Genomic DNA, 25,793 nt, shown 5'->3' with positions numbered 1-25,793 from the left:
CAGAAGATGGGCTGGTCCCCCCCCATAAAGAGAATATCTTTATTACTAAGGCAGAATCTTTACAAGCACAGGAACGGGGCATACGCCCGTCCTCTATTCTTTCTTTTGTTCTGTTCTGACTACTGACTGAGAAAGTGTTTCCACTTTCTTACTGCTTAGGGGATTCCCCCTCTTCTGCGAGACTGGTTGGAAGCTCTCGAAAAGAGAGTCTATCTTCCGAAACAGCTCATCGGAAGCTCTCACAGAGGAGAGTCCATCTTCCGTTATGTGTTGCCTTCATGCTCATTCATTCATGCATCGAACACAAAAGAGAAACAAGCAAAATGCACACGCACATGCTTGCTGTAATTTTCTGCACATAACCTGAAATTCTTACCTGTGCACACCCCTACGCCGAAACAGAGGTCTTCTTCGCGATGGAATCGCGCCAAACTTGATGTAGACTTAGGATAAGGAAAGAGAAGAGAATTTCTATGACTGATTTGCTGAAAACAGCCCTAATCGAGGTGATTAGGGGCTGAAAACAGAGAATTTCAGCAGCCGCACTCTGCTAAGAGAGCGTCTACGGCAGCTTCTCGCGATGAAACTTCACCAGAAGGTGTCTATGACTGTGAGATCCCTTGTTCTTGACAATGGGAGCACAAGGCTACCACATATGTCGCAAGGGGCTGCTCTCAAGCTTCAATGGAGGGCTCCACCGCGTTGAGCACGCTCACATTAGGGGGGGTAGGTGCACTGCCAGCCCTGAAAATGGGGGAGGGGGGGCTCCTAAATAGCCATCAGGGAGAGGGGGCGCTAGGAAGAGAGTGAGAGTGAGAGAGAGTTAGTTTGCATTGGTAAGTGTGCCACTTGGCACACTTACTTTAAAAACTTAAAAACCATTTAACTTTTGACTTTAAAAACTTCTAGCTCATTAATTAAAATGTGCAACTAACTAACAAATGCTACCAATGATTCTTTTATGAGAACACCAAAGGTCTGCCGGCGCAATGCTGCACGGGCACTGCACCGCCTTTACCTGCTCACACTTGTCCGGCCGCCCGCCCGGGCACGAACCGTTAAATTTAATTTCACGAAACTTACCCTAAGGCTTTATTAGCTTTATTAGCCTTAGGGTCACTGTTCTAAGGACCCCATCTCATTCATGTGCTTGTACTGACGCGCATATTTTTCTGAGCCTAAAACCTGAGGCTACTGCTTACCCCTTTCTGAAGACCCGATTTCCCAATCACTAGGGCTTCAGGGTAATTTCTGCTAAGGTCCCTCTGAGGTGTTTTAGCCCGCATTTAGGCTCACCTGAGGCCTTAGAACTGCTAGGTCTATTCTGGTGTGCACACAACTAATTAGATAATTCTTTTCTCGTAAATAAATTAATTATTTACAAAGTCTGACTTAGTTACAAGCTCCACCGCTCAATAGGCGCCTTCTCAGCAAGAACCATCAAGAACCCCCCAGACTTGGCGATTACACCCACACAGCCCTAGCGTTTTCTCAAACCAGCAGAAGGGATCAACGTTTTGCATGTGTAGCAGAATCGCCCAAGCTCAGCACATCAGCCTTAGCGTTTTTGCAGAGTCGCAGATCAGCTAGCGTTTTCAGCCTTGTGCAGTTGCTGGCGTTTTTGCCTGGAGAGCATCTCAGCCTAGCGTTTTACAGCAGTAGCAGAGGTGCATGGAGCAGTAGCAGATTGGAGAAAATTCAGCCTAAAAATGCAGCAGCAAAACAGCAAATTCAGCCTCGAAAAACGCAGCCAAAACCCGCGTTTTTCTCAGCCAAAACCCGTGTTTTTCAGCCACCCAAAACAGCCCCAAGTTCAACAGATTCAGCAGTTAGAAGGTTGTAGATTTCAGCCTTTAGGTCGACTTCGTCATCACCGTCGTCATCGTCGACATAGCCTAGACTTGCATCAGTCTCATGCATTCCGTTTGTACGAGATTGTGCAATCATAAGTAGACCACTCTCGCCGACCATAGTGGGGCCTTCGGAGGAGGGTTTTACAACGTCTCTAGTGTCGTATCTCTCTTCTCTCTCTATCTCTCAGTCTCATACACTTGCACGCACAATGTCCATTCACTTTGTTCGTGATCATAGCACTCTCTCATTAAGAACGGAAGGCTCTCCTTCCATAAGAACAAAAGGAACCCTTGAGCACAGTTCGAGCACTCATCTTGAGCAAAGCGCAAACAATCATTCCGTTGCACCTTACAAGAGGTGATTGCCTTTCAGACATTGAAAGAGAATTTGACTACGGGACCAGTTTTGACTTTGTCGGAGGTCTTTCACTTGGTTCATAATTTCTTCATTCTAGGCCTGGCTCACACGGTAAGGTGGCCGGTGCGGTGGCCGGTGCGGTGGTGTGCTTCCAGGACAAACTGGTGGCAATTCGCCTGGCAAGCCTTCAGAAAAGCAATCGGCATGATTGTGGAGAAAATCTTTGCGTTCTTTATGAAGTTCTGTCATATTTGTGCTATGTTTATCATTCAACTCTTTCAAAAAGATCGAGTAAACAAACAGACTAGATTTTATCAATTTCGAAACTGCCGAAGCCGATACAATAGGGACATACTCGCCCTTCAGTTTCACATCAAGTACACTTTCGGCCCTTTCAGTAGTCAATGTCTCTCTCATCTCGATTATCGACCACGACGTTGTTCTTATGGTACCAAGGGACTCCCAGGAGGAAATCACAACCTTCCAAGGGCATTATGTAGAAGTCCTCGTGCCCCAAATACCCTTGACAATGCAACCGAAGTTTGCCAATGGCAGGTGTTATGGCCACGTCCCTGCCAGGTGTAGCTAGAAGTGCCTCTGCTTGTGGTCCCTTCTGACCGGGTGTAATCTCGAGCCGCGCCGCCAATTGTGGTGAAGTAAATTTGGCCTTGGCTCCTCCATCAAAGTAAATCAGGGCTTCTTGGTATTTCACTTTGCCCCAAGCTTGGCAAAGTTCTATCCTTTCATCAATCGTGCTTGGGTCAGTACCCATGCAATCTGGAACCAGTCCTTCTTTCATCTTGCCTTTTCGTCCACGTTCCTCAGCTGCTTTCGAACTCTTTGGCCTTTCTTCATTTTGTGCTTGGTGTGCCTTTTTAGGGCACTTCTAGGAGATGTGCCCATGTTCCGCGCATCCAAAACACTTCCCCTCTTTGATGTGGTTGGCTCTCTCCCGAAGAGTGAGCCGGGGTCGTGAATCCTTATCTTTCTTTTCTTGGGGGCTCTTCTTCTTTCTACTTTCATTATTAGAAGTCTTTTGGTTCTCTGAGTCATGATCTCATATGTGGGGTAAGTCAGATTGCCTGAATGTATGGTAAAACCCCGTTTCGCATGACCCATCAGATTCTATTCTTGAATAGAATCTGACTTTTGTTCTAAGCAGTAGTCTCAGATCTCTGTAGGAAGTCCACAACAAAACCGCTTAATCTGTTCTTTAAACGAGATCTTCTTTAATGAAGAGGCTGGTAGAAAAGAGCTTCAAAATCTCTCGCAATATGCGTCCAACGAATCTCTCTTGGTCATCCGAAGATGATTCCAAGCAGTTCGTATATCTTGTTCGTACTCCCGAGTCAGCCAAGAAGAAATAAAAAGCCTTTTAAATTTCATCCATTTAACTGGCGCTTCCTTGCACTGTGACATAAAAACTCGTTTCGGCCCTCCGAAACTCCGAAACGGCGAAACGGTCGAAACGTTTCGGCGAAACGAGACTATGTTTTTTTTTTCTCCCCTTTTGACCTGCTGACCCAAAACGGGTGTTTAAGGATTTTTAAACCCATTACAAAGCCTTATGAGGAGGACTCTAGCTAGTTTCTTATTGATATTTGGGCATTTTATGTAGTATGGCCAAAACTTAACTCATGTATTAGTGGTCTTTTGGTCAGGACTCAAAATTCAGATCATGTATTAGGAACCGCTGGTGTGATTTGAGTCATGATTCTTGTTATGAGAACATGAGTTTAGACATTGTTATTTGTTTTGCCGTTGTAATTTATCATGGTTTTGGCTTGGCTAGGTATTTCAATTTCAGCTCTTACCTTGTTCACTCGTGACTCAAGTCTCACATCTAGATTTTGGTATTTCACATGTCTTGACAGGTGAATTCGTATGTATATTCAATGTATAATTATAAAGGAACAGGAGGTTTCTCGAGTGTAGGTTTGATGGGTGGCTCTGTGGCCTTCTGCCACTGGGTGTGCACTTCTTCGAAGGATGTCGGAGTCAAAAATTTTGCAAATTTCGGATCCTTCGCAATGTTGATCATCATCTTTGTCGCGTCGTCAACCAATTGTCGACGTTCCATCTCTTCAATCTCTGCTTGAGTAGGCCGAGGTGGGTCGTACTCTTCATGCGAATCTTCTTCGTGATCTCTTCCCGCATCCCCAGATGCAGAGGAAGTCGACTGCTCTTTGTTGGAATCCATAAGTGTCGCGAGAAAAGGATCAGATTTCTCGGGAGAAGAGAAATCGGCCGCGCTCTGATACCACTGTAACAAACATGGACACTCCAAGCCAAGATTCTACCGTGACTCAGCAGCCGGACACAGCAGAGATTCACTTCAAAACAGTTCACAATTCACACTTGATTCGACACGGCCCGGTGAAGTTCCGTGCCTAGAGATATTGGCCCCAAAGACTGGCGCCTCATTCGATATTTCTTTTTGTATAAGTCTATGTTCAAAGTACAAGAGAGTGGGAGGGTTCTCACTCTCAGACTCTGCATCCAAATGCTCTGAGAAGTGAGGGCCTTGCCCACTTATTTATAAGTTACAAGGGATGCCCAAAAGTAGAGCCCTGAAAGCAGGTAGTCAAAAAGCTTCTTAAATTAAAGCAACTGAGTCGAAAAGCTTCGAAAAATTGTCCAAAATCCAGCCAGCACTGAAAAGCAGCCTTCGTAATTTGCGGAGATCGGGACGTTGCCACATCAACCTGTCAGCATAAAACGCACCGTAAAATCCGGAAGTCCGTACTTAATGCCTTCAGCATGTTAGCGCACGTTGCGGGTCCGTACTGCCATGTGTGAGTGGGTGTGTATCTGGGGCAGTGCCATGTCACCCATTTGTGACACGGGAGGTTCTCGTGCATGGGCATGCAAGTTATGCTCGTACACGCGGAAAGGGGGGCATGACAAAGTGAGGGCACACTTTCTTCGAGTGCCGGGACATGAGGTGAAATTTTGCACCAACGTAAGCGTTGAGAAGAGGAAAGGAGCTTGAGGAAAAGGATCGGCAATTCAATCATAAATCCAAGCTTGCACACAAAGGTATCGACCCGAAGACCCTCATTTTTCCTTCTTTTTCTCTACTCGGTGTCGGTGTTGGTGGATCTTCATCGGCTCCGATTCGTTGCTAAAGGACCCTTGCCACCTCTTGGCAAAATTTCGGCAGCATAACAACCCCAAAACTTGCCCGAAACCAATTACCCTGTTGGAACTCACTTCTATTGCCATAAACCCTCTGATTCCTCCCCAAAAACAGTAAATTCAGCTCGCTGTATTTACTGGTTTTTGCTCTGTTTTCAGTCCTAAACAGTCCCCGAAGTGCCCTCTAGCAGTGGGGCACTATTCCCAAAGGGTTTTGGCGCCCGTATGATTGAAAAACAATCAAAATACAGCGCATAATCAGCGGTGAAATCGCACATGTACGACGAGGTTATCACCCTCACCGGTGCCTGCTTTTGGAGCAGCAATTAGCTACTCTTGTTCTTGCTTAGAGAGGCTCTTGCCTCAACAAAAACGCATGTAACCACACAACTAGCTATACATGAGTCAAATGAAGAGCCCTCTTGTGGGGCATCACATTACTGCACGTAGGGGGGAGAGAGAGCAGTGTGTAGTGTGCAGGTCATCACTCCTAGCACCACACTGTACATAGAGTGAATGCACTCCATAGCTCTTAACTTGTGACAGGAAACTTGCAAATGAGCCTCCCAGCGATAAATTCAGTGCCACTTCTTCTTGCATGAGGAAAGTGCACAGAAATGTGCCACTTGGCGCGTTTACAGGCCATTTTCCGTTTCGTGGTTGCCGCCTAAAAATCTCCCGACTGGTTGCCCAGTTGACTTTGCGGCAGAGTTCTAAAATGTTGCCCTTGTCATTCCGAAGGTAATGACGTGAATACATTTCATGGCCCAAAATAGCAGTTCCCTAATTTTTAGGAGATGCTTCCGTTGGGCTCCCACTGGTCTTTTGACCATCTATTCCCATTGGGACAGCATCCAAAAATGCAATGTGGCCCGAGTGTTAGGTATTTTTTTTTGGTGATCCCACCTTGACTTTGTGCCTATATTGAGTTCACTTCCTAGTATCCACCAACTTGCTAATTGCGACGGGGGGAACTACATGCTCTAGAACTGAGCCTAGACATCTTGTTACTATACGAATTCCAGTGCCGACCAACTTCCCGTCTTCGGGCGAAACTAGTGTTCACATTGGCCATACAATGTCCGACCATTTGCAACGTCAAAAAGAGGGTCTCAAAAATAAAACAAAAGTCATTGAAAAGAAACCAACAACTAAGGTTAGTAGTTGCCACGTCCTTGTGACATAGTTAACAGTTGCCATGTCCTCGTGACAGGAGCGATTCAAGGAAGAGATCTATCCATGGCCTCGTGGCATACTCAAGTGGAGAGATGTACTTTGTGCACTCTCATGATGCCACCGAGAGTGGAAAGTCCGCCGATGTCCTCTATGCAAAGTGGACAGCGGCCATAGAAACGATCAATGAGCAACACGTGGTGGCCTTTGTCACAGATGGGGAGGCATCAAACAGGGTAGCAACAACTATTGTAGAGGGCCACTATTCGCATGTGACAGTGTGCTTTTGCATGGCACACTGCTTGAACAACCTTCTAAAAAACATCGGCAAGCTAGACTAGATCGCTCCAGTCGTTGCTGATGCAGTGAAGATTGTTACTTTCATCAACAATCACAACTTGGTTCGGAGCGAGTACCTCAAGAGGTCGAGCGGCAAAGTGCTTCTAAAGTATTCAGACACCCGCTTCGCATTCAACTTTCTTCTTGTGCGCATGCTGTCTGAATGTCAAAATGCGGTTCGAGAGGTCTTCATCACTGATGAGTTCACCACTTCCCCCTATGCAAAGACAGTTGCAGGGATTTTGTGCAAGGATAAGGCAGAGGATCTCGAGTTCTGTAAGGAGCTCAAGAGTCTAGACGCATAGGTAAAACCGGTGGTTCATTTGCTTCGAGTTTTGGATGGCATGGTGTCACAAACTGCTGATGTGTCAAGTCATTGAAGAACGGAGCCACTATGTAGATCACGGCCGAGGGGCCTAAACCCTAAGAAGAATAAGCAACAGCAGAAGAAGAAGTCTTACCAACTTATGGGACCCCGTTCGATGGGGTCCGAGTGACATAAAGGAGTTAAAATAAAGCTGGACCCTCACACACACAACGTAGAATCTGATGACGTGGCAACTGTACGGAAAACCCCGATTTTACGCTGACATGATGATGTGGCAGACTATATAGATTTTTGTGTTTTGCGTTGACTGTTGACATGGCAGTTGTACGGATTTCCGTGATTTACGTTGACAGCTTTTGGGCATTGCTTTTGGACCAGACGCTTTTGAGTTTGAAGGCTTTTCATGTAAACTGCTTTTGGGGCCTAGGGCCTTTAAAGATGAGGCCATGGGCTCATTCTTTGGCATGCTTCTAAACGAAGGTGCAAAGGATGGAGTACCGGCTTGTATTGTGTTGATGCAATATAAAGAAATACACTCTCTCTCTCTCTCTCTCTCTCGGTTCAGTTGTTATTAAAGTGCCAAAAGTCTGTTCACTCTGTTCTTTTCTATTGGCACATGGTACCTGTCTTGTGACAGTGGTATCAGAGCATCAGGCGTGTGCTTTTCTGAAAGCATACCGGTCCTACAAAAGAGCAGATAGAGCAAACCAATGTCTATTGGAATCTTATTTGGAGTAGCTTCGTGCTCCGACCCCGGACTTATTAGTCGCTCATCGAGCGTGCTCCTGCCTTCACCACTCATGTTTTACAAGGCATAAGCCAAAAAGATCACTTGCAAGAGAAGGATCCAAGATTTGTTTCGGGTCATTGTTTTTCTCATAAGCAGTGCCATGCAGATGTTAATGTCTATAGCTACCAAGCCACACACTCCAAGGACTTGGCAAGCTTTCAAGAAAATATTTGCCCGAAGTTTATATGGTTTCTGCTATCTTCCTTCAGAGTGCAACTCTGGCAAAGTGGGGTATTCTGAAATGGTTGCCATGGAAACCTTAGCAAATAATAACTTGAATTTTATAGATATCTCTTAGTAGACGTCTCTTCTCAAACTGATAACCTCGGAGGTCCAATGTGATTGTCAGGTCATGGGACTACCATCATCGACACATGAACATTGCTTGTCGAGGCTTGTTTCGACTATTCAAGAGTTTGTGGATCGTGCTACGGTCGGTTACGACCTTATGGAAGGAATCTAACCCTAATTTTTGGTACAAGTTTCAGGATGGAAAGTCAATCGACTTTTCGAGCTCGACTGATGTTGAGATTACTTTTTAAGTTTGAGTTCTGTTTGAACTTGTTTGGTGACCTTGTTTGAAATTTGTTTTAAATGGATAATATCTGTTTTTCAATACTGGTTTCATTTTTACTCCCGGGTGGAGAAGTGAGAAATGTTTTGGTATTGTGTGAACCTCGGAACGATGCAGACGGGATGTTTGGGGAGTGTTTTCTTGTATGCTTGAAAACCTCGGAATGACGTAGACGAGATGTCTGGGGAGCGTTTCGTTGTAGCTAGAAACCGAAACCCTTCGAATGATGTAGACGAGATGTCTGGGGAGCGTTTGGTTATTTGCGGGGGGGGGTGACGAGGTAGTTGTTGAGTAGCTTCATACCGCAGACCGTTTGTCTCGGGGGAGTGCTCTACGACGCTGTTTGTTGTGTCTTGTAACATGCATATGTGAGCATTTGTGTTGCATCGTGATGTGCCAACCATTGAATATTCCTAATTGGATGAGATTGCATGGGTATGTAATTTTAGTGCATCAAGACACCTGTGGAAGATCAGTGCGGTCTGGGTGTGATGGCTAATTTTACTACGCCGGAATATCAAGAGTTCCGATTTGGACGAAAAAAACCCGCTTGTCCTTTTGTATGCTTTCCTTTCTTTTCAGCACATTCACTCAATTTAATCTCCAATATGCACCCAAATTACTTTGCCATAAGAGATCGAATCATTATAGTCTGGGAGTAATTTACATTCTTTACATCCCTCTTCTATGCAAAGGCTGGACCAAATTAGTAGTTTGAATCACTACTGTGTTGGAGTGCAAGGTTGAACATATCACACACCCATTGATGTGATGCCTCTCCCGTCCATTTAATCATTTCTGGCCTCATACCTTGAAGATCTCTCGCTTTGCTACTGGCCAACGTTTTAAGTGTGCCGCATACAACTATAACACTAAAAAAAGAAGGCACACATGGTACTGAACCATAACATGGCATTTGTCCGGAATTTGGTTGCTCCTATAGTTGCCTACAATGCGTGTACATATCCTTAGACTAGAAAAAATTGCCAATTGACTTCCCATCTTCTTTGCTTCTTTTGAATTAGTGCCTTTTATGCATGAGAGAGAGAGAGAGAGAGAGAGAGAGAGAGAGAGAGAGAGAGAGAGAGAGAGAGAGAGAGAGTTATGTCAGGAATCCAAGGGCTGGCGATGAAGTGGATCTACCACCGCCCTGCATGTCGGATGTGTTTCGGTGTCTAGGGAAAGCATCTCGAATAGCACTTGGAGCTCTCTGTCGGCATCTACGCTTGCGCAGTGAGTAAGTGGTGAACAAGTGTGTGCTTTTTCTGTGAACTTTTCAGTTGTCAATTTCTTATTCTTTTGAATTTCATACTACTGCAGTGCCTTTTACTCTCTTTTGGATGACTGCCCATTGCCTGATGAAAATGCCTCTTCATCAGTTTTAGTGGCAACACATTTTCATGACTCTGGCTCCAATATGAGAAGCTCTAGTGGCCCAGAAGCTTGCCTCCAAGAGTTCGAGAAAGGCTTGCTCACTTTGATAGCATCTGAGTCGCCTGGGCTGCAGGTTATTTTACACTCTGAAGAACGGTTCAATGGATTTTGGTACCACATTTAAATTTAGGGCTAAGCTTGGGTCTACAATGACTCTTTTTGGCAGCATGTTTGCAGGATGCATTGTCTTGTGTGACCAGTGGTAAAATTGGAGCTTTGTTCTTGCAGGTTTGTGATGCCAATGGACATTGGTATCTAGCAGATTTGGGGTTACGTGCAGGAGATCTGTTAATAATTACTGGAAGGTGTCTGCAACATGTAACTGCAGGCGTTAGGCGAGCATGTGCCTACCGGGTAGCTCCCTTCTCATCTTCTGCAAGCCCTACGTCCACAGGACGGTGTGTAAGCATTTTGGCGCTCTGGCAATTTCTTTACCTTCTGGTGGTTGCATGTATGCCTCTAGTTTTTTTTTGTACTGACAACATTAACTGCCTTTCATTGTGTGTAGAACCTCCCTCACGTTCAGGCTTATGCCACGTGCATCAGAGACTTTGGATGTCTCTACTATGGCAGAGGCGGGTCACGCTGTTTCTGATAGTTTTGGACCAGTGCCAGTGTCAAAATTTCTGGAAGGGTTGAATATTGCAGATTCTATACCAGGAAACAGAGGAGGAAGTCCCCTGGTAAGCCATTGGACTTCCTGCATGTTTTGTAGCCTTAAGAGATCCAAACCTGACGGATGCCTTGAACCTCATATTACTCCTGCGTAGTTAACATTGTGCTGCCTAACTTCCTAAGATTGTTGATAAAAAAAACACATAAAAGTGCTGTAGTGCCCAATTTTTAGGTGCTGGATGCATTGCTGATCCTTGTGCTGGTTGATGCTTTGATTCAAACTGCTGGATTTGTTTAGAAGACTTGCACAAAAAACGTTCTCAATGTTTTAGTCGTCGACTTATTTATCTCACAATGCATGTTTCTTATTTTGAATCTACTGAGCTTACTCAGGTAGTTATATGATTATAGTTTCATTTTCTGTTTCACAAATAAAAACGTAGCTATTTTCAATTTTTTTTTTCTGTTCATGGATGTAGCTGCAGGAATACAAGGCGCATTCAAAGCCAGACTCTAGTCTTCGCACATTACTCTCTGATCCACTCACGTACGTTGTGCAACTTTCAGTATCTGTTAACGTCATGGTGCATTCTCAATTGTTACTGGAGTACTGAAATGTCTTTATTGATGACTCATAATAAATCCATCAGCACCTCTCTATTCCGTATCCAACTCATCATTCTTCTTCATTCAGCTGCAACTAGTAGCGTTCCAGAAACTACTTCCACACCATGACTCACAGCTATATGTCATCTCCTGGCATGTTAGGTGCTTGGACAGGTCACGCAGTGCCTGGCCAGCAAACAGATTAGAGTTTTCTAGTGACACACTGTTGGGATATACTAGATGTGGCATGGAGCTGACTCGGACAGTGGAGTTTGTTGGATTGAATATGAGTGAAGAAAGAAAGAAAGAAAGAAAGAAAGAAAGAAAGATTTTTTTTTTAATGTTTATTAGAGGCTGAAATCTGCCTATGAGACAAAACAATGTACACGATAGGGTATCTCTACGTATCGGCAAAAGGGAAAAGGTAAAAAATAAAATGTAACAGTGCTGCTGATAGGAAATTGCTAATGGGTAGTGATCCATGGTTGTCCAATACAAGGATTGGGGGGGTGTGGAGCTCTATCTTTAAGGGTGAAAAAGGTGTAAGGTCTATTTGCTCAGGGAAGTACAATCATGAGATGCATCAATCTATCTAGCTCCATCGAGTGTCATAATATGGTTGTAGCATGTGGCGCATGGGAGGGTTGGGGATGAGAAGCCTTCTGAGTATGGTCGCACGGTTTGCTATTGCTCGTCAAGGGTGAAAAAGGTGTAAGATCTATTTGCTCAGGGAAGTACAATCATGAGATGCCTCAATCTATCTAGCTCCATCGAGTGTCATAATATGGCTGTAGTATGTGGTGCATGGGAGGGTTGGGGATGAGAAGCCCTCTGAGTATGGTCGCACGATTCGCTATTGCTCTCTTGCGCACATGATTCACTCACGGATGAGCACAAGAGCATGAAGATCTCTTTAGCAAAGGTCAAAAGTTTACATTCAAGGGATACTCACGAGTACGGCCGGCCGCCGAAGGCGGCCTCTCTCTCTCTCTCTCTCTCTCTCTCTCTTTCGCTCCCCCTCTTTATCCCGTGCACTTGAGCTTCTCTCACTTTTGGCATTTAGCCTTCAGCTCGCAGACGTTGACACATGTAAAGGGTACTCTGGCTGCTGTTATAGAATACATATAGATGTCAATAAATGTTGCATGCTCATTTCTTGGCAAGTCACAACAAAAAGCATTAGCATGATTGTCCATCAAGCATTGGTATTCCCTTTATTTTTGTCAAAGTCCATAATTTTAGGAAGAAAAGTCAAGTTTAGATTGCATTATTTGCAAGAAATCTTTGAAAAGTTTGACACTCTTCACATTTTCATCTGCATTCCATCCACAATTGTTTAGGAAGCATAGTCCTTTTCCAGTCATCCAAAAATTAAAGATGTGTCTATGAAATTGTGGTCAGTTGTTTCAAGGAGATTCCCCAAAGGAGGTTCTTGAAGAAAATGAACTCGCAATCGTAGACAAAGTTGAAGACATGGAACCAAAGTAGACTGTTTTACATTGCTTTTGACGGGGCTCAAAAAAGCAAGCATTGCAGTCCTTTTTGAAGTTCAAGTATCGCGGACCCTACGTAGCAGAGTGGGCCAACGAAGATCTCTTCATAGATTCTCCGGAATTATTGGTGGACTACACAGAAGCCATGTATCTGGGTACCGGTACCTCACCTTGAAAAGGGGGATGTCACGTGCACATGTAACCCTATGTGCATATGGACAAGCCAAATCCTACTTCTAGGGTTTAAGACAGTCTAGGAAGTGTTCTGGCACCCTTGTGAGCCTATACGGAGGACCTGCATGCCTAGACACTTTAGAGTAGTTGCATGCCCTCTGATTGCACATGACCACAACCAGTGTCTGCTAGAGCCTAGGTGTATGGCGCTGGAGAGTGTTCCCATATAGTTGCATTAGTATCCAGCCTAGGTATTTATCTGCATATGGAGCACCTCTTATAAGCGAGTTTATTAACTCATTAATAAGTGACATTTTTAGAAATCACGAGATTTTTATTTGCGTTACCTGAGCCAACTTTAATCGCTATATAAGTGACCCTAAGAGTCACTTCTCAAGCATAAGTGTGTAGCCTGAGTACCAGCACCAAGTACTCGCCATAGTACATCTTTAGTGTTTTGCACCAGATCAGCCTACAACATCTCATCAACACCAGCGTTTTCAGCTTTCAACCATACCTTGTCGCAGATCCAACCATCAATACTAGCGTTTCCAGTTTCCAGCTCAAGACAAAAAATCAGCTAGCGTTTTTTAGTTTTTAGCCCATCGCCGACATTGGCGACAGTAGATCAACCCATAGCCTCGTTGTAGTCGGAGATCCCATTCAACATTTTCAGTTTTCAGCCTTAGCCTCGCAGATTCAGGCATAAGTAGCAAGATCTCATCAGCATCTCATCATCTAGGACCATTGTATCAACATTTGTGCAATCTAAAGCAAATACCTTTCTAGCGATAGAGAGGGAGACCCTTGGAGGGGGGTTCGGGACCACCAATTTGGTGTTAGTCTCCTTTCTCTTTCTCTTTCACTCACAAACGTTCAATCGCAGTATCTCTCTCTCTCTCTCTCTCTCTCTCTCTCTCTCTCTCTAGTCTTTACACTCTCATGAAGTAAAAGGAGATCTCTCGTCTACCTCAAGTACGCACTGTTGGGACGGTGTCCGCCGTCTCAGACGCTAGCACAACGAGAACTAGACCAACATAATGTCAGCCAAGGATGGAGCAATGACCCGCAAGCGTATGGAAACAAGCAAGTGGTTGTCAATCACCTACTCGACCTTCTAAGACAATCATTACAAAGAAATCTATCCTAACCCACTATGTGCATGACGGCTACCATATCTACGACACATCTATCTCTCAAAACATAACCTAACGATGTCCAATTGTTACGAAACTTGAGGGCTAGTCTCTATACACCTAGAGGACACTACCCTAAAGTCTCTACCCCAATATACTATCTACACACACACGCAATCACAATCCCGTATGATGTCTGACAATAAAATTCAGGTCACCGATTTCGAACGTGATTAGGCGCAAGGCGTAGCTTGTCTCATTGTAAACGTGTGGATATATAATAATAATGAAACAGACACACGGATAGGGAGAAAACTCACCTTGAAGCTCGAGGAAGAGCTCTTTGTGAGGAATCTAGAACTGTGCGTGCTTGGCATCGATGCGTAGCTCTCGTCGTAGCTAATGCGTTGATGGAGTCGCCTCAGCAATGTCGCTCCTGTAGCCTTGAAGCTCGAGGAAGAGCTCTTCGCGAGGAATCCAGAACTGCGTGTGCTTGGCGTCGATGTGTAGCTCTTGTCGTAGCTAACGCGTTGATGGAGTTGCCTCAGCAATGTCGCTCCTGTAGCCTGCATAGAGAGAGAAGGAAGACCCACTCACACACGGCACACTGTACGTAACATAGTTGAGCCCAAAATTGATTTAAAGAAAAGTCTATCTGAAGGTTACAAGGGTTTGGATTATATACCTCAACCCTAAGTTGGGTATTTTAGCTAAGAGAGGTACTAAATACAGTTCTTGAGTGAATCCGACTCTCCATCCACTTTCATCATTACAGGGATTTACAACATTAAAAGGACTTCCCGTAATCAATGAGCTACAATAGCCGACTTTAGGCAAAAATGATATAATTAATTAATGCGCCTCCGTTGACCGCTTGGATTTTGGCGTATGTTGGTCAACCGCTTCAACACTCCCCCCTCCCGCGTTCTTGTCGTCCCTGACAAACTTGTTGTCTTTTGCTGGGCGTCCTTTGCTTTGTTTTGAAAGTCATTGTTAATTGTTGGAGATGAGCCTTCGCTTGTAATCTGTCACTCTCTTTAAAGGATTCTTTTGTGTACAATGGGTAATGGCTTTTGTTGACGAGGCTTTTCTACAACTTGTTATAAATGTCGCTTTTTTGATGATTGTTCCTTGCGTCTTCGTCTTTGAGTACTTTACGTCGCGTGAGACTTTTGTTGAAGCTTGTACTTTAGTTTTTGTGACCGTGATTTGTGTGGAGAAGTTTGCGCAGCTTTGCCACTGTCTTGTGAGACAACCATTCTTTGTACCTCCTTAGTAAGATCCCTGTTACCTTTTGTAGTCTTTCCTTAAGGCTTATTGTCTTTGATGTATGTATATATATTATGGAAGTGTTTTCCTACATTAAGGTTTGAAACGTGGATGATCAAAGGGAAAAACCCAACGGGAAAAATGCCTTTGATATACGCTCTTATTTGAGTTGAGCTTGTTGGGCTTCGAGTATCTGTTCATGCAAGGTGAGTGCTTGGGAGAATCAACAAAATAGTGCCCATTGCAAGTGCCAATTATGGGACACGCTAAATGCATATGAGAATTGAGAATTTTTTCAATAAAACCATGCTGTGTGAGAAGTGGAGTTGATGGGTACTCAAGGAAAGAATGTAGCACTTCTGATATCCAAAGACATCTCGATAGCTTCCACTTTTCCTAAAAGGGTTTTTGATGTAGAAGCTTCTCCACTCATTCCGCACTGTGCTCAATGCGTGAGTGTCTTTTAGACATTCTCCTTCTTCTTCTGCGGACATAGATTATATAGTTTTGACTCTTATGCTCACCTATTCTAGCATGAGCGACCTAACTTAAATATGCTTAACTCTTCTAGCTCGAGCAATACCTATGGTAGCTAAGACTCTTAGACCACAAAACTATTACATGAAGCTTTGGGACTAATGCCTTGCTCATTTATTGGCTCAGCTGCTCGAGTCTGACATTTTATGCCATTTTTAATGGCGATTGGACTTACCTTTTTTTTGAAGCTGCTGTAAGAAGGTTCTTGAGTTTGCAGACTTCATCATTGTGTTGGTCTTTGGATGCCATCATTTTATTCATAATTGGGCATACTCTAGATCGTTGTATTTTGAATCAGTGATGATATGTACTTGAAGCTCAATTTTCTCTCAAGTCTGGTGCTTTCGATGATTGTAGTTGCCATTTGGATTGTCAAAACTATTACATGAAGCTTTGGGACTAATGCCTTGCTCATTTATTGGCTCAGCTGCTCGAGTCTGACATTTTATGCCATTTTTAATGGCGATTGGACTTACCTTTTTTTTGAAGCTGCTGTAAGAAGGTTCTTGAGTTTGCAGACTTCATCATTGTGTTGGTCTTTGGATGCCATCATTTTATTCATAATTGGGTATACTCTAGATCGTTGTATTTTGAATCAGTGATGATATGTACTTGAAGCTCAATTTTCTCTCAAGTCTGGTGCTTTCGATGATTGTAGTTGCCATTTGGATTGTCAAAATCTTTTTCGCTCTTGAGTTGGTAAGGGCTGATGTCGCTTTACCTTTTGTCCACCTTTTGTTGTGTTGATATGAGCTGATGAGCTCCTTCGTTTCATGCTTGATTGTGGGTTAGTATTTGTTAGTTTTTTTTTGGTTGGCGGCTTTATTCCATATGTCAGGCTGAGTCCTCTGAGCAATTTGAAATTACGGCTTGATGGGTTGATCATTGTGTCTGGGTGATGTCATATGTTAATTTGATCCGTGATGGGCTTTTGAACCCATTTTACTATGGGTCTCCATTCTTGTTTGATGGGTAATTCCTTTGCTGATACCACCTTAGATTTTGTCACCGGGACCCAAATCTGATAGTAGTTCTTTTGAGCTTGATATAGCTTCTTGGGTACCCAACTTTTCTTTGTCATAACTGCTAGAGTCCTTGTTGGTGCGCTTGATGGAGACTTCTTCTTTTGGTTGGTCCCCTGATCTTGGGGTTTTGGAGTGGCTTGTTTGTTTATCCAAATATATTCTTAATTCTTCTGTGCATGAAGTACTTTCTTTGGAATCCATACCTATTTGTAATAACCCTGTGGATGTAAATATGTCTGTTTATGCTTTGGAGACTTAGATTTTTGCTCTGGTTGTCTCTTCTGTGATCTTTGTTGTTAACACTTGGATGTTAAAGTTGAAGATGTCTCTTGTGAGAGTTTTTCTTTCTTGATCTAGATTTGCGGTTGGCCAAGCTGTTCTTTAGGTATCCAAAGTTGACGGTGTGTACCAAGTTGGTTGATCTTGGGGATAATCTTTGTCGGTTGGGCTTTTGTAGGGACTGTCTTTGTCGTATTGGTTGCCATTTTTGAATCTAGAGTTGGTCCTTCTTTGGTCAATTGTGAAGCTGACTCTTCTGTAGGTTTTGCACTTTCATGAGTCTTGTGTTTATTATTTGTGCTTTCCTTTGAATGTTTGAACCTGCAGAGCACTTTGTGAGCAAGCGATTTGGGCGTCATAAGCTTTGTTGCATTTGTGTATCGAAGATAATGTAGAACTGGTGTGTACACATGGTATTTCCCAATTGTAGTGGAATTACTGTTGAGCCTATAACATTAGCTTGATAACCAATAAATCCTTCGATGTTTTCATTTGTGGCTTGTAATTCCACCTCAGCAAGCTTGTTGTATAAGCTTAAGGAAATCAAATTTCCTAGTGCTTTTGTATCAACCATTGCTAGTGCTTGCACTTTATTATAACTAGCCATTACTTGGACAATTGGCTCTATATAGCTTACCTCCTGGCTGTGTTTTATGGCAGTATTTGGAGTTTGTTGATTGGTCTGGGTTTCATGCATCTGAATACCCTGCTTTAACCTGTCTTTACAAACCAATTGAGATTGCTCTCCTCCCTCTGTTAGCACACTAAAACCATAATAAGGAACCAGATCGTATCCGCTTTCATTGCAAAATTTTGTCGTTGGACAATTCATTGTGGCACATACGTCTAATGTTGCTAGGACATGCACCCACTCCAAGGGTTCTAAAGCTTCTTCCGAAAGAAGTTCTGGGATGTAATATGTGTCCTCTATAGCTCTTTCTAGGATATGCTCCTCTTGTTTGAGGCTTCCGCAATTAGATGCTCGACACATCCATAGCTCTTTGGTCTTACCCAACCATGCTGGAAGTTCGGACGTGACTACAATAGTGGAATCAAACTCCTCAACAGGTGTTCTTCTGACGTCCTTATAGCTATGGTCTTTTAGATTTATGCGGGTTGTAGTTTCCAAATGTCTTAGATAGATATTGTCGTATCCCCAATGTTGGACCATCTTCAGCTGTCGCATGAATGGTCATCCTAATATGACGTCATAGCTGTTCTTCTTGCCAAAATCAACCACAGCAAATGTATGCTCGTACTCGATACCGCAAGAGGCTACAACTATTCTTTCTAGAAGACAGAGAGAGGCTTTTCCATGTACCCATGTGCAAGCTGCAATTTCATTCTGGTTGCTCTTAAGGCCGGTTTTCCCCATTGTTTCCACATCTCTTTTGTTGTGATGGCAACTCCAGCTCCACTGTCTAATATGGCCATAGTGGTGATACTTTGAAATTCAATCGGAAGAGTTGTATTGCAATTCTCTCCCTCACAATACTCTCCAACCTTGTTTAATGGAACTGGCCTAGTGTTGAGATGAGGATTCTCAAGCTCTTTGATCCCTTCTTCGATTCGAGTTTCTGGATTCTTTATGCCAAACTTCTCCAAACATTTGCCTACAATATTCCACATGTTTGGTTGTATACGTAGAAGTTCAACAAATGTGATTGTACAATTTACAGGAGTAGATAGAAGGTCTATCAGGCCCTTTGAGTCCATGACCTTTTTACTCTGGGATGGGATTGCCACGATGTTTGATTTAGCTTCATGTTCTCCCGTATATAAGGGTAGGGTTCTCAAGGAATGAGGCTTACTGTCTACAGACGCGACATATCTCTTATCTCCAAAATATGATTGCATTTCTAAATCCACTTGAGACCTTGCCTCAAATTCCTTGATTGGAGGAAGAAAGATATCTCTCCCCTTACTGGACTGATTCGGTCGATGACTCAGCTCATTGGCTTCATTTGCCTCACGGATTTGTCTTCATAAGTCATCCATACCTTCCAATTCTCTATATTCCTTAGGTATGGTAGGAGGAAGATCCCTAGATGAATTATCTGTGGTATTTAGCACTACGCTTGGCTTTTCTAGCTCTATGTCAGGTTTTTCAGATCCTCAATCGTCTTTTTAGGTTCCGATCTAGGTGGGATTATTGGCATTGGTGGTGGAACCTCTATCCAACCTCTTGGTTTGCTAGCCGGAGGTGCTATTAAGGCTTGTGCTACGTGAATCATCTTTTGACACCTCTCTAGCCGTTGCTTCTCTAGCTTAGCATATGGATATGTCATCCATATGCTAAGCTATGGATTGTTCTTAAGGCGTGCTTCGTCGGCTTTCAGGATGGCGTCTAACGATTCATTGAATTTTTCGACCAAGACCGATCCTCCCGAACTAGCGCTTCTAGGCTTACTTTCACTGGACAGCTGTTCTGGCGATGAAGTTATTGGTGCAACCTTTTCTTCATGCTGTCTTATTTGCTCCTTTGCTTGCGTAAGCTTGTCCACTAGGGAATTCTTCTCTCGTTTCCTACGTGCTTTCATCCTATCCTTCCTAGCTTTCCAACTAGGTGCATCCATTTTTGGCTCTTCAACTACGGGTTCCTTAGCAGCAGTATGATAGTAAGATGGATGCTTCTGTGATTTGTTCTTGGTTGCATCAATTTAATGCTTACTTTGTGACTAATAAGTAAAACAATAACAATTAAGTTTTGACAGTCGCCATGTACGAGTCGGGAAATGACTGGATCACAAGGTGGCGACGACAATATTTTATCCGAGGATCCGATAGCAGTTCCCAAAAAGCAGATGGAAGCAATTTCAACAAGCCTCACATTGATTCACATTCGCTTGGATCAGATGTAGATGCAAACCACTTCCCGGAGTTACCCAACTGCTTCTCCGACTATACATGCATCTTCGTCCGAAGCTTCAGTGGTCGACCAAGAAGAACCAATCAAACAAAAGCCTTCGGAACTCAAATTTTCTCACCCAAAGCATGGTTTCTTAGAGACAACAAGACACAAAGTACCTTCGTGGGAGCAACAAAAGTCTCAGCGTAAATATTCTTGGAAATGTTACAGTACTAAGCAACCAACTTCTTATTCGAATCATCAGCAACAAAAGCAGCAATATGAAGCTTCCAACGGATTATCAACGATATCAAGGTGGGCTTACTTAGTGTCACATATATCCGACCCTAGTCGAGTACTCGGTCGTGAATGCCGCGACGGTGGACAAGTTCCCTCTCGCAAGCCATGCCCTACATTGAAGTCTTTCTTATCTGATGGTGGTAAAGTCGAAGATTTGTTGATTCTTTCCTTGTGCAAGAGGATCCTTCAGAGGTCTAAGGGGCAACAACTCAACCTGCAGATTCCGGCCGAGAAGCCAAAACCCTACGAAGAAGCAACAGAAGAAGAAGAAGAAGTTTTACAGACTTACAAAGTCTTGACGAGTGGCCTATTTGTAAAGAAGAGTTCGCACCAACTTACAGGACCCCGTTCGATGGGGCCCAAGTGACAGAAAGGCATTAAAAATAAAGCAGAACACACTCAAAAGACTTTGCACATCAAAATATGATGATGTGGCACCTGTACGGGCGTTCCGGAATTCGCGGCGGATTTTTAGAAAAATCCCGAAATTTTAGGAAAGTGATTTTTTGGGGTCAGCTTTTTATATTTGATGCTTTAAGGCTTTGGGCCTTTAAATATGAGCCTTGGGGGCCCTCTCTAGCACTCTTCAGCGCGTGGATTGCAAAGGAGGCGCTCCCCGGATGTTGTACTTTGCGAATCAGCAATAATATAAAGAAATACCGAAAGGGGCGCCAAGGTTTGGGGCCAATACTCTCTGGGGTGGAATTTCGCCACTCCGTGTCACGTGTCGTCTCTCTCTCTCTCTCTCTCTCTCTTAGTTCAGTTGTTATTGATTGACTTTGACAAAGGCACTTATCAAGTTGCAGATATGATCAGTTTTCACTTTGGCAAAATAGTCATGGTCAGTAACAGTGCCATGACATGGGACTTAGCAGAAAGAGCTTTGGATGCAGAAGCACAACAACAATACATTTCCTTCTCCCGGAGTTTCTACTACTACCTTGGGTTTTATTTAAAGTGGGAGGGAATGTCACGATGTGACTATTTGGCAGTATTACATACACTCCTAGTTGTAGATACGCAAAGGGCCATGCCAAGGAGAATCCCTGTGCTTGGATGGTCACGACCCTTCGGTCAAGAGACGTGCCTGTTTGCCAAAAGCCACACTCCTTCGACGACTAATCACACCCCTTCGCTCTACGGGTGCGACTCTTCGCCCAATGGTTGCAGCTCTTCGCTGAAAGAATGTGTCTTTACGTCTAAAGTCACGTCTCTTCACTAGGAGACGTGTCTTTTCATTTGTGTCTTTTCGTCTCCTATATAAGGAAACCCTTGTATCACACATTCAATCAATAAAACATAGAGTCTTCTGAGTCTTGTTTCTGAGTACAATTCAAGTTTCTTAAGTCTTAATCATGAGCTTAAGTACAATTAAGGATTAGTACCTAGAATCCTTACACATAGGACGCACTACTGTCTTACAATTGGGCTGAATTTCAAGGCAAGCTCAAGGCTCATTTTATGCCACCGTAGTACCTTGATCGGTTGAAAGAAGATTGGCGAGGCCACAAGTAAAATGGCACTCTGGTTCTATCTAATCGTATTTTGCAGATAGGTATTCAATTGCGTGAGCTGGATGAGGATTGCAAAGAGAATACGACGTCAAATTGTTACGACCCACTGACTATAATATGACGTCGTCAGAATTGCTCTCGAGCAAGAAATGAAGCACAACAAATGTAAGCCTAAGGAGAGCAAGTCCAGTACTCTGCGGAACCAACAGAATAAACAAAATGGTAAGAGCAATGGTAAGAACCACAATATCTCTTCTTCTCAATCTTACACTACAAGCCTAAAACTCAAGCAACTGCTAAGTTGATACGTGATGAAAAATCTGCTTAAGGAATAGTAGGAGGTTGGTTAAGTCTTGAAAAAAGAACAGAGTATGGAAAGGAAGGACGATGTTTTAAGTGTCACACTAAAGATGTTAGGTGCAGCGGAATGAATGTTGCGCTTTGCTCAAGATAAGTGCTCCGAACTGTGCTCAAGGTTCCTTTTGTTCTTATGGAAGGGAGAGCGTTCTTAATGAGAGAATGCTATGATCACAAACAAAGTGAATGGACACTGTGCGTGCAAGTGTATGAGACTGAGAGATAGAGAGAGAAGAGAGATACGACACCAGAGACGTTGTAAAACCCTCCTCTTAAGGCCCCAGTCTCGTCGGCGAGAGTGGTTTACTTATGATTGCACAATCTGGTACAAATGGAGTGCATGAGACTGATGCAAGTTTAGGCTATGTCGACGATGATGACGAAGTCGAGCTAGGGGCTGAAATGTGCAATCTTTCTACTGCTGTCCAAAAACGCTATGGGCTGAAATCTGCGACTAGTCCAAAAACGCTTATCTGGGGGCTGTTTTCTGTGGGTCTTTGTCGCTGAAAATCTGCAGGTTTAGGGCTGAAGACAGAGGTTCTTAAGGCTGAAAACTGATGGTCTTCCCGGGGCTGAATCTGCTACTCTTCTATTGCTGAAAATCGCTGAAATTCTGCATATGCTGGGATCCAAAAACGCTAGGGAAGCTGGTCCAAAATTGCTAGCTGTTGTTGAACTTTCAAAACGCCAAGTGCTGTGATCTGCTTGCGGGAGGATCCGATGCCAAAAACGCTAATTGAGGGAAGGTGTATGGCGATGGTTCTTGTTGAAAACACTAGGCAATGGGGGGGATCTGCTGCTTGGAGGGAAGGTCCACCAAGGCTTGGTCTTGCTGAGAAGTTGCCGGCTGAGCTTGGCTCCTGTTGCCTCTTGTAACTTTGGTTTGTTTATAAATTTTCTTACCCAAATTGCCCTACCTACTTTTGTTGGAAAGTCACTTAAAAATAATAAGTGAAAAATGTCAAAAATAGGGAAAATAGGCTAAATGCATTGGAAAATTCCCCTGAAGGATTCTGATGGGAATGCTTATGATCATGTTGTGTGCAACCAGAGAATATGCATCTACACTAAGTGACTGGGCATGCACGGTCTACGAATAGACTCACAAAAGTGCCAGATCACTTCTAATCTAAATTGACTGGACTGACTGAACCCTGATCATGTTGTAGCTTGTCCACGGTCACATAGGGTTGGATGTGTCACGTGACAAAAGATCATATAAAAAGAGATTGTCCTAAGAAAGAACCCACAAATGAACCCACATAACCCATATCTTTTGTTAGTATCATAAAAGAACAAACTGAAGTCAAAGAACTTCTCCGCATGATGGGTAGTGAGGTAGTGAGGCTACTCATACAAAGGCATGGAGGGTAGGGAAGAAGACACAAGGAAATGGGGAGACTTCAAATGAAAGAGCTCTAATCGTGCGCTTCCCATCGATGGAGGCAAAAGAAGACTTATTGAAGAAGCGTCCTACACTAAAGAAAACGGGCATATTCCTTGGAGGTGACCTCACACTTGCTTATATGAAAGAAGTTATGCCCGAGATAATGACAACTCGAGAGAAGGGGAAAGTGGCCTTCTACATGGATGGACGAGTGGTTATTTTGGAGAAGCGCCCCGCATGAGGGTGCGAGACCTGTAGGACCCCACTCAGAGTGGCTACATGGAATTGTAATGGATCTTTGCGCCTTGATGTAGGGGCCTTTGAGGATAGTTTCATAGGGAGAGACATCATTTTCTACTTTGAGACGCATCAGGCCCTGGGGCAGTCCATGCCCCATGTGAGCGGATACAGATGTGAGACAACTTGCAGACAGGAGACTCGATCAGAGGCTCCAAGGTTGCATAGGTACGTACGTACCTTACCTTTCGTATGGTACAACAGTACGGTACTGTACCGTACGGTGCTGCAGTTAAAAAAAATCTGAAAGTGCAGCGTTAGTGTGCGAACCTAATACGCGAGCCGATTTGGGGCCTTTTGGTGGTTTGGAATGCTAATAGGCTAATAGCCCAAGGCTGTATGCCTTATACTCATTGCACGTAACTTTCCAGAGAGCAACAGAGATTGCAAAGAAGTTCACAGACAGGACTCAGGAGTTCGCAATGTCCTTGATGATGGGGGCATGCTCTCTACCGACAATTCATCTTCAGCATTACACAGACTTTTGAGGCTATAGGCATGGCGTCTAATAGCCTATGTGCATGCTTCGGATAGTAGTAGACTTTTATTGTGTTTTATTATTTTGTTTCAATTTGTATGGCATATACAATGCTGGCTTGTGGCTGATGCCATAGACATTATGCTTGTAGTTGAGTTTGGATGGTTGTACCTGTGTTTCATTGTTTTGTTTTAGTTTGTATGGGATTTACAGTGCTGGCTTTTGGCTGACGCCAGAGACAGTATGCTTGTAGTTGAACTTGATTTTATGATTTATCATTGAGGCTTGAGGCATTTGAGTTTTATGTCCAATTGTCAATATGTTCATTTTCAGCATTGTAATTTGTAATGTAAATTTGTTTATGAGTCTATGGGTTTTTCACTAAAACATGAGGTTTTTACAAATGGTACGTACCTATTACGTACCTTAAAGGTGGTTCAGTACGGAAGTACGTTCCGTACGTACCTAAAACATGTCGTACACTACGTACCTTTCCACCTTGATCAGAGCACAGAGGACGAGGTTTAGGAGGAGTGACAGTCTTATTCAGGGAGGAGCTATAGTCTTTGATACATATAGCTCGGAGGGATGTGCATGCTAGGTACATGTGGGTGAGACTGAAGGCAGAGACAGGCAAATATGTCTACATGGCTATTTGCTATTTCCCTCCTAGTACGTCAGTATATGCATCACCTAGAGGACAGTCCCCCTTCTCTATTTTGGATATGATATATGGGAGTTTTCCAAAGATGGCGACATTATTATCTTGGGGGATTTCAATGCTAGGACTGCCTATCACCAAACAATATTCTATGATACCTCAAAGGAGTTGATGCGGGAGCTTGATATTACAGAAATTGGCCTGTCTAGATTATCACAGGATGAGGAGCACACTGAGTATGGCAGATACTTGATTGATATGGGGACTACACATGGATTGGCCATTTTGAATGGCCTAAAGAGATTCCCTGCAGCAGGTGGTTTTACATGCTTTCCACATCAGCATGGCGCTAGTACAGTGGATTACGTTATGGCTCCGTGAGGACTCATTCCTTCCTTTCAGGATTTCATGGTGGGAACTAGGTCGGTTGGGGTAGCAATCGATCATGCTATCTTGTCTTTCACTATATCGTTCCAGTTCAACACAACTCCATTGGGAGAGGCCTCCACACATACTCGGTATACCTTCACGAGGGAGATGGATCCCGTGTACACTGATGAGATATACAGGCAGCTATGCACTCAGGAGCCAAGACGACCACTAGATGAGCTCACCCAGATTCATTCTGAGAGAGACGCTCCATGATGCAGCATCAAAGGCATATCCCCACAGCCAGCCTACACACAGACGATCTGGGAGCATACCTTAGAACAATTGGTATGATGAGGAGTGTAGAGAGACGAGGATCAGATTACAGAGAGAGGTGCTCGTGGGTACTACTACACATAGACAGTCACGGATTATCTTTCGCCGCCTAGTGCGACGAAAGA

At 43.7% G+C, this 25,793-nt stretch overlaps 1 protein-coding gene across 1 annotated transcript in view; it reads left to right on the top strand.

Moving 5' to 3' along the window:
* Positions 1-25,793, top strand: part of LOC147418501 (uncharacterized) — a 104,214-nt gene that overhangs the window by 21,705 nt on the left and 56,716 nt on the right. The window contains exons 2-6 of the mRNA XM_086506458.1: positions 9,665-9,790; positions 9,874-10,060; positions 10,216-10,385; positions 10,496-10,670; positions 11,082-11,149. Of these exons, the coding sequence (XP_086362584.1) occupies positions 9,665-9,790; positions 9,874-10,060; positions 10,216-10,385; positions 10,496-10,670; positions 11,082-11,149 (726 nt within the window). The remainder of the gene's footprint in view (positions 1-9,664; positions 9,791-9,873; positions 10,061-10,215; positions 10,386-10,495; positions 10,671-11,081; positions 11,150-25,793) is intronic.

Source organism: Adiantum capillus-veneris, chromosome 30 (genome assembly GCF_014529385.1).
Source record: "Adiantum capillus-veneris isolate H3 chromosome 30, ASM1452938v2, whole genome shotgun sequence".
In the NCBI taxonomy this organism is placed as follows: Eukaryota; Viridiplantae; Streptophyta; class Polypodiopsida; order Polypodiales; family Pteridaceae; genus Adiantum; species Adiantum capillus-veneris.
Note: the sequence above shows the minus strand (reverse complement) of the source record. Positions and strands in the feature narration are given on the sequence as shown.